Source organism: Dipodomys merriami, unplaced genomic scaffold (assembly GCF_024711535.1).
Source record: "Dipodomys merriami isolate MVZ:Mamm:240054 unplaced genomic scaffold, mDipMer1.0.p SCAF_32, whole genome shotgun sequence".
Classification (NCBI taxonomy): domain Eukaryota; kingdom Metazoa; phylum Chordata; class Mammalia; order Rodentia; family Heteromyidae; genus Dipodomys; species Dipodomys merriami.
In genome coordinates this window covers 1,208,469-1,220,102 of record NW_027204715.1, presented here as the reverse complement: position 1 = coordinate 1,220,102, position 11,634 = coordinate 1,208,469, and the positions used below count along the sequence as shown (strand labels likewise).

The following is an 11,634-nucleotide window of genomic DNA, read 5'->3' as shown; positions in this document are numbered from 1 at the left end:
CACTGGTGGCTCATACCTGTCATCCTAGCGCTCAGGAGGCAAAGATCTGAGGATCACAATTCAAATCCAGCTTAGGCAGGAACATCTGTGAGACTCCTGTCTCCAATAAACCACTCAGAAAAAGCTGGAAACAGCACTATGGTTCAAGTGGTAGAGTGCTAGCCTTGAGCACAAAGAGGCTCTGGGACACTGCCCAGGCCCTGCAATCAAGTCCTGGGGGGAAGACGGGAAGGCAGGAAGGGAGGAAGGGAGGGAGGGAGGGAGGGAGGGAGGGAGGGAGGGAGGGAGGGAGGGAGGGAGGGAGGGAGGGAGGGAGGGAGGGGAGAGAAAGAGTGAGGGGGGAGGGAGGAACTCTTTATCTGACTTAGGCAATGGTAACTGGCAGAAAGTAAAGAAAGAGAAGGAGGAAGAGAAAGAAGGGAGGGAGGGAAGGAAGGAGGGAGGGAGGGAAGGAAGGAGGGAGGGAGGGAGGGAAGGAACTCTTTACCTGGCTTGTGTAACTGTAACCCCTTCATAATAAAAATAAAAAATTATGTTTATTTTTTAAGTTAAAAAAATAGTACCAACCCCCAAAAAGAAGGGGCTTTGGGTGGGGGGACCGGCTGGGATGTGGGCGCGGGGCATTCCTGGGGCAGCCGCCGGCTGGGACGGCCGTGTGTGCTCCTGGGGCCCGGGTTCCAGTCCAGCACTATGGGGGAGTCAGGACCACGTGCATCCTGCTTGGTGAGATCTAAGCAGGACAGGAGCCCGGGTGCCCGGGAGGGTGGAGGGGCACAGCGGGGGAAGCAGGATCCCCCCCCAGCCCTCCCCTAGCCACCCCCACCCCCCCCCCCCGCGCCCCTGGGCCACTGGCTCCAAAGAACACTCCACTGCCGTCCTGCCTCACTATGGAGGGCAGGATCACAGATGCAGGGTCATCCACAGCCCAGCACCTCCAGTGCCCGCGTGACGGGTGATTCCCCCCCCACCCCGTGCCCGCGTGCTCGGCCCCTGCCCGCTGACGCTGCTTGTGGCCCACTCACTGTACTGTGACTCTTCCGCACACAGCACCCTCCCTGTGCCCACTGTGCCTCTAACACCTTCTACCGAGGGCCAGGGTTCTTGGTTTGAAGATCCTCTGCGGCCCCCAAAGGATGAGGAGGGGGAAGCCACTCTGCACGTGAAGGAGCAGCAGCAAGCACCGCAGCAAACACAGCTCCCAGCACAGGACCGGCCAGGACCAGTGCTGACCTCAGGAACCCACTGCACACAGCAGCCAGCACTGGACGCGTGGCTGCTCCGGTTCACACCAAGAAAGACACCAGCTCACCCGCTGTCAAGGTGGCGTTGCCCTTTATTCAGTGCCATTCAGAGCAGCGGCCTCCCACACGAAGGCCGCAGCTGAGGCGGACGCTGCTTCCATCCCGGTGAGCAGAGCGCGGTGGCCAGGGCAGGTGCTGGGTGCGGCCGCACTAGTGGTGCTGCTGCTTGAACTGCAGCCCACAGTAGCCACACGTCCCTGTCTTTGTTTCTTTGTCCTGAAACAACGCACAAGGAGAGATCTCATGCTTCCACGCTCCAAGAGTCGTGCATCCCAAATCATAAAGCGCACCCTGCCCACCAGGGGCTCCTCTAAAAACTCCACCAGAACTGACTCGGGGCCAGGACGGCCAGTCCTGTTCCCACCCCGCCCCACGGGGCCAGCCTCAGGCTCCCACGGCGGCACACACAGCCCTCAGAGGGCTGAGGCCCCACGACTCCAGCTGGGGTGACCGGTCCTGCTTAGCACCGTCTCCTTCCGGTGAGGAGCACCCAAGCCGCGCCGTGGCTTCTGGTAAGGATCACTCCAGAGAAGCGAAGCCCAGAGCTGTCCACCACGCACACCTCCCAGCTCTCGCTTCCTGGTGGTGGCAGGGCTGGACACGCGCTGAGCCCCACCCTCCTGGGCCCCGGGCAAGTCACCCTTTCTCCCAGGTCTCGGGTCTTCCCGAGACTGCCTGAGTAGGCATTATCAGGAAAGAATCTGTCTTCTCTCCACCCGTTGTTTAAGCCCCGCCCCACCCTCACCAAGGAGCTAGTGGTAATTAAGGTAAAAAGCAAGGTCATTAGGGTAGATCTAATCAAATCAGTTTCTAGGGGTCCTTGTAGGAAAAGGAAGTTAAGACAGAGACTCTCAGAGAGGCTGACCATGAGAGGACACAAGGAGCAGCCTCAGAGCAGCCTGCCTCCACACCTAGACCTGACCCAGCCTCCAGAACTCGGAGGACAGAGGCCTGTGGCTCACGCGCCAGCTCTGACTCTGCTCAGGCAGACAACACAGGGACCAAACAAGGACGTGGGAGAGGAGGGAAGTGTGTGAGGAGAGAAAGTGGGCAGTGAGCTGACCACACCAAACAGTCCAAAACTCTATGCTGGGAAAGGAGTCTGCCGACGTGCCGTGACTCAGACCCCGCGGTGTCCACTGGGGAGGCGGAGGGAGGAGCAGCAGGCGCGCACGGGACCGCTGCCCGCAGAGCGTGGGGGACAGCGAGGGCAGGCGTGCATGGTGTGCAGGCAGGCCAACCACATACCAGGTTTATGTACACCTTGGGGTGGCCGAGCGCACCCCCGCCGCCGTCACAGGATATCACCCTGTGGTCCACCTCGTTCACAGGCTGTTCTGCTATCAAATCAATGGCAAAGTTCGCATTTACCTAGAAAAGGAAAAGATAGGCAGGTCAATACCACACCTTGATGACCACAAGCAACTGCACACAGCCACGTACTGTCCACACACAACTCCAACACGGGTGAGCGTATGCTCATCCACCTGCGGTGGGCGTCAGAGAACACAGTGCAGAGAATTCTCCTCCTGTCCAGATGCCCACCAGCTGCGGTGTCCGCTCTCCCACCTGAGCCTGTCTCTTCACACACGTGGTGACTGTCCTGTCCCCTGGTGTGGAGTTGTGACTGTCCTGTCCTGTCCCCTGGTGTGGAGTGGTGACTGTCACTGTCCCCTGGTATGGAGTGGTGACGGTCCTGTCCTGTCCCCTGGTGTGGAGTGGTGACGGCCCTGCTCCCGTCCCCTGGTGATTCCCCAGCCCTGCACACGTGTACCTGGCTTCCTGGGCCGTGTGTGTGTGTGTGTGTGTGTGTGTGTGTGTGTGTGTGTGTAGCTGCGTGTGTGTGTGTGTGTGTAGCTGCATGGCCCTGCACGGACTCGCAGTGAGCAGCAAGGGAGGACAGGCGCTCACCACTCATCCCCTCCGCCCTGCGCTGAGGAGCACCTGCTCAGTCCCGCAACAAGGGACACATTTCCACCTGGGCCTGGCCCCCTGCCCCGGAGGCCTCCTGGGACAACAAGGACCAGGTGAGTGTTGCTTCCAGAGCTCGGGAGGAGCCAGACTTGAGCGCCTTTCTTCCGATTCCTTCTTCCTGGTTTCTTTTCTGAAACAAGGCCTCACTACAGTAGACCAGACTGGCGCTGAACTCCTCCATCTCTTCTCTTACTGTGCCCACACAGGGGCCATCTGGACCCCGTGTAGGTGTGGCTGCTCATGCTCCCTATCTGTATACCTTCATAGTGAGCTCCTGGCACCCACCGGCACCCACAGCTCCCTGCATCACATCCAGCGTCCTCATCTGTGTGCCTTTTCATGGCTGAGTGGTATCCCAGTGTACGCCCCACACCCTGCTCAGCTCTTCCCCTGCGGGGGGTTATCTGTACTTCAGCTACTGAGCACGAGGCCGCCTCAGCCTGAGGGGCTGTCACCACAGCACCACAACCCGGCAAACAACTCAAGGAAGGGACTATGTTGGCTCACAGCTTCAGAGGTCTCGGCGCACGTCCAGCTGGCTCCACCGCTGTGGCGAGACGGGGCCACAGCGGGAAACAATGCTAGAGCGGAACCGCAGTCACGGCGGCCGGGACGCTCGCAGTGGCCTCTTCCTCCCACCTGGCCCAACTCAGCTCCCACACATCCAGTAGCGCATCACGCCAGGACTGCACCACGGGACGCGCACTGACAGCTAGGAGCTCTCAGGAGCTCGGGGAGGCAGCTCATACCCAGTCTACAACAACACCGCACGAACACCACATACTCCAACCTTAACACCGCATGAACACTGCATAGCCAGCCTGTAACAACATCACCAAACACCGCATACTCCAACCTTAACAACACCGCACAAACACCACATACAACCTTAACACCTCACAAACACCACATATCTAGTCTGTAACAACACTGCACAAATATTCCGTGCTCCATCCCTAACAATACTGCACAAATATCCCAGACATCCTGCCTTCCGTCCCTGTGGGCACAGCCAGGAGAGGAGCCCAGTTCTCTTCCACATTCCCAGCAGTGCGCGCTGGTGTGTGTGTCAGCGCATGGCCTCATTTCTCCATCTCCCCTCCAGCTTGAGCTCCCAGCGCGCGCTGGCGGGCTTCCTCCCCTGAGCACTCTTTGCAGCCAGTTACTTCCACTGACAAAATCTACCCTCAGCGATTCCCTCAGCTGATTCGGATCACGGGGAAAGTGCACCGTGGGGTACACAAACACACCCCAGCGGCACGGAACACCCATACCACCAGTGCACGGCAGCTGCGACCAGAGAACACACAGGGCAGGCCAAGATGTGTGACTCACTACTGCCAGTCCACGAGGCTATCCAGAACCCCTGCTGGCTCTCGCACAGACGCCATGACTGGCTGTCTGCACAGCGTCCCCGTCCACCAACACTGGCTCTGTGAACGCAGCCCTTTCCATCCATTATCATCTGCTGGGTCATCAAGAAACCACACCTGCAGTGTTTGTAACAGACACCCACCTGTGTTCATTTGCCAACTCTCACCAGGGTTAAGACAAGGGGATGGGGAGCAGGCCCAGGGCTCCACGGTCCTTGCTGCTGCTGTCCACCTGTGGCCTGCGGCCACACCCCCATCCACCTGTCAAAGCTCAGCACACAAGTGACCTCTGCACCCGGAGAAGCCTTGCCTACAGCTGACAGGCAGGATACGACTCTTCCTGCCTCCCTTCATCCCACTCAGGAGTAAACCGGCGGACATCTGAACCCCCAGCGCACACTATGTGGGCTTAGGAAGAACAGACGCCCTGTGGCTTTGCAGCAGCAGGCCACATGCCAGACGGGAAGGAGGGGACAGGGGAGCTGAGACCAGAGGACAGGAAAACGGTGACTCAGGACCACAATAGTGAGACAAGAAGAAACCACGAGCTGGCTGAGGTTGGAGGGAGGTGACTGGCGGCAGACACGGAGGAAGGCCGGTCAGAAGGGCGCCAGGGCCAGCAGGCCTGGGTGTTGGGGGAGGAACGAGGAGGCTTCTTAGGCAGAAGGCTCTGATCACAACCTTCTTCCCCAACAGCAGTGCCCAGGTCTGGACTCAAAACACGATCCTCTTGTTCTCAGCCTCTGAGGCAGCTGGGCTCATAGCCTGAGTCACAGCGCCACGTGTTCACGAATCTTTATTCACCTCTTTCTGACGACCTACAAATCGCACTTTTCTGTAGTCCTTCTCATCGTAGACCTGGAAGAAAAAGACCCCGGTGACTGCCACAGTGCCAGCGTGAAGGGGGTGTGGGGTGCAACGGTTAAAAACATGGTTTTCTCAGCATTTAGGCCACAGACAATTAGTTCACACCCAAGGGGCAAATGACTGGTGCTGCTGGAACCTCTGCCTGCAGCAAGGCCTGAGGGCTGAGGAGGCTGGAAGCAGGGAGGACGGGCTGAGGAGGCGGGCAGGGCGGGAAAGGGCAGGAGAGGGCTGAGGAGGCTGGCAGGGTGGGCTGAGGAGGCAGGCAGGAGGGCTGGCCGGGAAAGGGGAGGAGAGGGCTGAGGAGGCGGGCAGCAGGGGGGGCAGCAGGGCGGGGCAGGCGGGCAGTGGGGTGGGCAGCGGGGTGGGCAGCAGGGCGGGCAGCGGGGTGGGCAGCGGGGTGGGCAGCAGGGCAGCGGGGTGGGCAGCAGGGCGGGCAGCAGGGCGGGGCAGGCGGGCAGTGGGGTGGGCAGCGGATTGGGCAGCGGGGCGGGCAGCGGGGTGGGCAGCAGGGCGGGCAGCGGGGTGGGCAGCGGGGTGGGCAGCAGGGCAGCGGGGTGGGCAGCAGGGCAGCGGGTTGGGCCGCGGGGCGGGCAGCGGGTTGGGCCGCGGGGCGGGCAGCGGGTTGGGCAGCGGGGCGGGCAGCGGGTTGGGCAGCAGGTTGGGCAGCGGGTTGGGCCGCGGGGCAGCGGGTTGGGCAGCGGGGCGGGCAGCGGGTTGGGCAGCGGGTTGGGCCGCGGGGCAGCGAGGGCGGGCAGCGGGGCGGGCAGCGGGGCGGGCAGCGGGTTGGGCAGCGGGTTGGGCAGCGGGTTGGGCAGCAGGGCGGGCGGCGGGTTGGGCAGCAGGGCGGGCGGCGGGTTGGGCAGCAGGGCGGGCGGCGGGTTGGGCAGCGGGTTGGGCCGCGGGTCGGGCAGCGGGGCGGGCGGCGGGTTGGGCAGCGGGGCGGGCGGCGGGTTGGGCAGCGGGGTGGGCAGCGGGTTGGGCAGCGGGGTGGGCAGCGGGGCGGGCAGCGGGGTGGGCAGCGGGGCGGGCAGCGGGGCGGGCAGCGGGTTGGGCAGCGGGTTGGGCCGCGGGGCAGCGAGGGCGGGGGCCGCACTCCTCAGGCAGGGACGCAGCCACCCCCCCCTCCCCGCCGCGGGCTCGGGCGGAGGCCGGGCCGGGCTCACCCGCCTACGGCAGCCGTGTTAGAGCTGACCGGAGGACGGCGCCTGCGAACCCGCGGGGAGGCGGGAAGTGCTGCAACCGGAGCCCGCCGTGACCCGGAGTGAGCGGCCTGCCGCCCCCCGCGGGCCCCGGCCCCGCCCCGCCGCCATCACCCCGGCCGTTACCTGCCCGGTGTGCGTGATCTTCTCCCCCGTCGGTGACAGCCGCACCCCGAAGCTCCGGGCCCCACGGGGAAGGGCCAGCAGTCGGCGGAAGGTCGCTAGCGCCGCCATCTTGCCGGCGACCCTTGACCCGGCACGCCGCGGCTCCGGGCACCGACGCATGCGCACCGCGGGACTCGCCCGGGGACTTATTTCGCGCGCCCCTCGGAGGGGCGGGATTCCGGCGCGCGCATGCGCGGAGCGCTCGGGCCAGGGCGATGTCGCCGGCGTCTTCGGCAGTGCGCAGCCGTGCGGCCTCGCGGGACAGCGCTGGGGGGAGGGGGGGGGGCGGCCGGGAGCGGCGTGTGCGGGCTCTCCCGGCCGTAGGCCGAGCGACAGCCTGCCATGGGTTCAGGCAACGGAGCCCGAATGGCGCCACGGAGGCCACCGCTATTCCGTCCAGCCCGCAGCTTGTGCCTCGCACCCGGCCCGGCAAAACCCCGCGGGCGGAGCGGCCGCGCGGCCCTTGACGGCGGGGCTGGGCCAGGCCGGAGCCTCGCGGCCCAGGACGGCCAGGCCAGGCCGGAGCCTCGCGGCCCATGACGAGCCAGGCCAGGCCGGAGCCTCGCGGCCCAGGACGGGCCAGGCCAGGCCGGAGCCTCGCGGCCCAGGACGGGCCAGGCCGGAGCCTCGCGGCCCAGGACGGCCAGGCCAGGCCGGAGCCTCGCGGCCCAGGACGGGCCAGGCCAGGCCGGAGCCTCTGGGCCGGGACGGGCCAGGGCGAAGGCCCATGCCCCCCTCTGCTGACCCTCTTCCTGCTGCTTCTCGAGCCCGGGCCTAGGGGATGACCGGAGCCGGGTGGGGTCGGGGCGTGTGAAAGCGGGCGAAGGGGGCAGACAGAGAACACAGCCCTCCCGGATGGAGCCGGACAGACTAGGGAAAGGAGGGGCAGGGAAGGAACAGTCACGCGGGGACGTGAGGCCGGGTGACATGGAGACGGGACTCAGAAACACGGGGTCCGTCTTTGCCTCGGAGAGCGGCAGCTGAGCGCCCTTCCCGGGATGGCTGCTTCCCGGTCAGGCTGTTCTGATGACGGCAGGAAGCGTTCTGGCCTGGAAACCCGGGGTGTCCCTGCTGTGCTGGAGCAAAGACAGCCCCTGCCTGTGCCCTGCAGACCCGACAGCCCGCGGGGCGCCGCACTCTGCCAGGCCCTGCCCCGGGCCGGCCCCTGCCCCTGCCCCTGCCCCTGCCCCTGCCCGCCCCTGCCCCTGCCCGCCCCTGCCCCTGCCCCCCGCCGGCCCCCGCCGACCCCTCCTGTCCACTCAAAGCTCTGCCAAGTCTCGCACCACGTGACTTTCCGGACAGTCTTACTCTGCGATCCAAGCCAGGAGCTAAGTGAAGAGCTCCTGTGTGTAAAAGGGAGCTTCCCTGGCCCTCGCCTCCGTCCCGGGACACAAATGGGGAGCAGTGAGGCGCAGACCTGCCTGAGCCAGACAGACGCCGGGGCCCCGGGGTCCCCGCCCGGGCGGGCTGCATTCACCCTGCGGGCGGCCTGGGACCCGCGGGAAGGCGGGCACCCGCGGCTCACGTGGGGGGGAGCGCGTGGCCCGCACGTGCCCTAGGCTCACGGCTGCACGCACGGGGGGGGGGGAGCGCGTGGCCCGCACGGGGGAGGCGGCGGGAGCGCGTGGCCCGCACGTGCCCTAGGCTCACGGCTGCACGCACGGGGGGGGGGGGTGGTAGGGGCGGCGGGAGCGCGTGGCACGCGCACGCACGCACGCACGCCTCGATGGGGGAGCAGAGCGCGGCGTCCGGTGGAGTCAGCCCGGCCCGCAGGCCCAGGCCGCGTCTCCAAAGCCCGGCAACGGGAGCGGCTGAGTGAAAACACAGCTGAATCAACGCCGAAGCTCGGACGGACGGACGGACGGGTCCACGGACGGACGGGTCCTGGGGCGCTGGACTTGCGCGGACACGGAGCGCGCGCTGTGAATCGCCCCTGCCCCGCACTGCAGCTCGGGGCCCGCCCCCTGCGGGGCCGCAGGCGACCCCGGGAACCACGCCGGCGTCAGACGCGCTGCTCCGCAGCCCCGGCCGCCAGCGGTCAGTGCGGGCTATCCCGCTCCCGCTCTGACTCAGTGACGCGACTGTAACTGGGACAGTGCTCCTCCTCACTGGGCCCAAGTCGGCTATTACGGTCCATATAAACTTAAACCCGCAGTGATTCCTTCAGCCAACGGCTGGCGGCTGGCCTCAGCGCGCCTGCGCCTCCGGCGGGCGCCGAGCATCCCACGTGACCCGCTGCCATCTTTCTTCCTGGCGCCGGCTTCCCCGCCCCACTGCGCAGGCGCGGCCGCGGGCGTTGGAGCCGGGTAGGACGCGGGGCTCGGCTGCCCCTTCCCGCGTGGGGATCCCGGGCCCCGCCGGGGGGAGGGTGCGGGGCGGGGGAGGGGGAGCGCGGGGTCGGGGCGGCGGGGACCCGGGCGGGACACGCGGGGCCGGGGGCTGGGGACCCCGCGGTGAGCCGCCTCCTCTCCCGCAGCGCCCGCAGCATGGCCGCCGTGTTCCTCCGGACCCTGGTGAGCTCCGTGGTGGAGCCGCTCCTGCACCTCGGCCGCGCGGCCGCCGCCGGCCCGGCCCCGCGCGCGCTCTCCGCCGGGCCCCCGCTCTCCGCCCGCCCGGCCCCGCGCGCGCTCTCCGCCGGGCCCCCGCTCTCCGCCGGCCCGGCCCCGCGCGCGCTCTCCGCCGGGCCCCCGCTCTCCGCCGGGCCCCCGCTCTCCGCCGGCCCGGCCCCGCGCGCGCTCTCCGCCGGGCCCCCGCTCTCCGCCGGCCCGGCCCCGCGCGCGCTCTCCGCCGGGCCCCCGCTCGCCGCCCGCCCGGCCCCGCGCGCGCTCTCCGCCGGGCCCCCGCTCGCCGCCCGCCCGGCCCCGCCGCTCCCCAGCCGCCTGCAGCCCGCGCTGGGCTTCAAGACCAAGGCCGTGCTCCGGAAGCGCTGCCGAGACTGCTACCTGGTGAAGCGCCGCGGGCGCTGGTTCGTGCTCTGCCGGGCCAACCCCAAGCATAAGCAGAGGCAGATGTAGCCCGGTCTGCGCGCGCCCGGTCCTCCTCCCCGCCGGGCCCTCGGGGTCCTCCCCGCCCGGTCCTCCTCCCCGCCGGGCCCTCGGGGTCCTCCTCGCCGGGTCCTCCTCCCCGCCGGGCCCTCCTCCCCGCCGGGCCCTCAGGGTCCTCCCCGCCGGGCCCTCGGGGTCCTCCCCGCCCGGTCCTCCTCCCCGCCGGGCCCTCGGGGTCCTCCCCGCCCGGTCCTCCTCCCCGCCGGGCCCTCGGGGTCCTCCTCGCCGGGTCCTCCTCCCCGCCGGGCCCTCGGGGTCCTCCCCGCCCGGTCCTCCTCCCCGCCGGGCCCTCCTCCCCGCCGGGCCCTCAGGGTCCTCCCCGCCGGGCCCTCCTCCCCGCCGGGCCCTCAGGGTCCTCCCCGCCGGGCCCTCGGGGTCCTCCCCGCCGGGCCCTCGGGGTCCTCCCCGCCCGGTCCTCCTCCCCGCCGGGCCCTCGGGGTCCTCCCCTCCGGGGAACCAAAGAAAAATAAACGCAGGGTGTTTTGTGTCCCAGCCCCGCCGCCCTGTGTTGAGTCGGCCTCCTCCCTCCAACGTGGGGAGAACGTTTCTCTTCGAAGGACTGGGGCTCTGAAGGCCGGGGGTCCGCCCCGCCGATCCTCGGAGAGCGCTGGTCCACGGGGAAGGCAGCCGCACCGGAGCAGGCCTGGGCAGGATAAACGGTCGGTGAGGCCCGGGCCCTGCCCGGCCCGGGTCCTGTGTGGAGGCCGCCCACGCCTCGGCCTGCTGGAAGCCACGGGATCCCTCGACACCCGGCACCCAGGAGCAGGGGCTCGCCCGCCAGGGCGCTGCACAGGCCCAGCCGACTGTCCACTTCAGAGGCCCCCTCTTCACCTGGAAGAGCAGTGCATAGTGGTGCATTGTGTTTGTGGGCCTCAGTTTCCTGGTCTGCTGGGTGACCATGGCCTCCGTAACTCAGTGTGACAGGTGTCCCACAGGCCAACTTCCAGCCTTGTGTCTTGGTGTAGAAGATGTCCACCCTTTACTTCCCAAGATTTTCCACTAGTGTCACCCTAAAACAATACATGCTTCTAGCACAGTTTAATGTATTCCCTGAGCTGTGGGCCAGCAGGGGTCCGTCTATCTGTCTGCCTGCCTGTCTGTCTCTGTCCGTCTCTGTGGGAGGCAACTTGACAAAATGGGGAGTGGTAGGTCACCCACACACAGCCTTCTCAAGTCAGCCACTTTCCACGGCTCTGAACATGGTGGTGGGTGTGGCTCTGCTGAGTGGAGCCAAGCTGAGCTGCACTGGCTGCAGACGGCCTTGGGGCCCGCCACGCCCTGCTAACGGTGGTAGACAGACACACACACAGCCTTCGCTGACTGGAGCACATGTGCACACACAGCCCTCACTCGGGCAGGGAGGCCGCCTGCAGGCAGGCCCCGCTGTCAACCTCCGCTGGACCTTCAGGGGCAAGGCTGTCATGTCCAGTTGCTGCCCTTTGCCCCGTGCAGCACAGGTGATGGAGGTGGTGCCAGTGGCATCATGACGTCACACTTAGATTTGTGACTATTCTTCAGACCTAGAGATGAAGCAAAAAGGGGATATGCTGGGTGCCAGTGTCTCACACCTATCATCCTAGCTACTTAGGCTGAGATCTGAGGATCCTGGTTCAAAGCCAGCCTGGGCAAAAAAGTCTGTGAGACTCTTTAATTAACCACCAGAAAAGTGGAAGTGGCTCAAGTGGTATAGCGCTACCTTGAGCTGAATTGC

General features: G+C 66.8%; 2 protein-coding genes across 2 annotated transcripts; one reads left to right on the top strand and one right to left on the bottom strand.

The window, feature by feature from the left end:
• Positions 1–1,315: 1,315 nt before the first annotated feature.
• On the bottom strand, positions 1,316–6,985 carry Ndufs6 (NADH:ubiquinone oxidoreductase subunit S6). Its single transcript, XM_070042148.1, has 4 exons — positions 6,841–6,985; positions 5,453–5,506; positions 2,550–2,672; positions 1,316–1,517 (listed from the first exon to the last, which is right to left on the bottom strand). Exons 1-4 carry the CDS (start codon positions 6,946–6,948, stop codon positions 1,452–1,454), a joined length of 351 nt encoding a protein of 116 aa, XP_069898249.1. The 5' UTR covers positions 6,949–6,985; the 3' UTR covers positions 1,316–1,451.
• Positions 6,986–9,107: 2,122 nt separating this feature from the next.
• On the top strand, positions 9,108–10,415 carry Mrpl36 (mitochondrial ribosomal protein L36). Its single transcript, XM_070042090.1, has 2 exons — positions 9,108–9,185; positions 9,356–10,415. Exon 2 carries the CDS (start codon positions 9,366–9,368, stop codon positions 9,891–9,893), a length of 528 nt encoding a protein of 175 aa, XP_069898191.1. The 5' UTR covers positions 9,108–9,185; positions 9,356–9,365; the 3' UTR covers positions 9,894–10,415.
• The last annotated feature ends 1,219 nt before the right edge of the window (positions 10,416–11,634 follow it).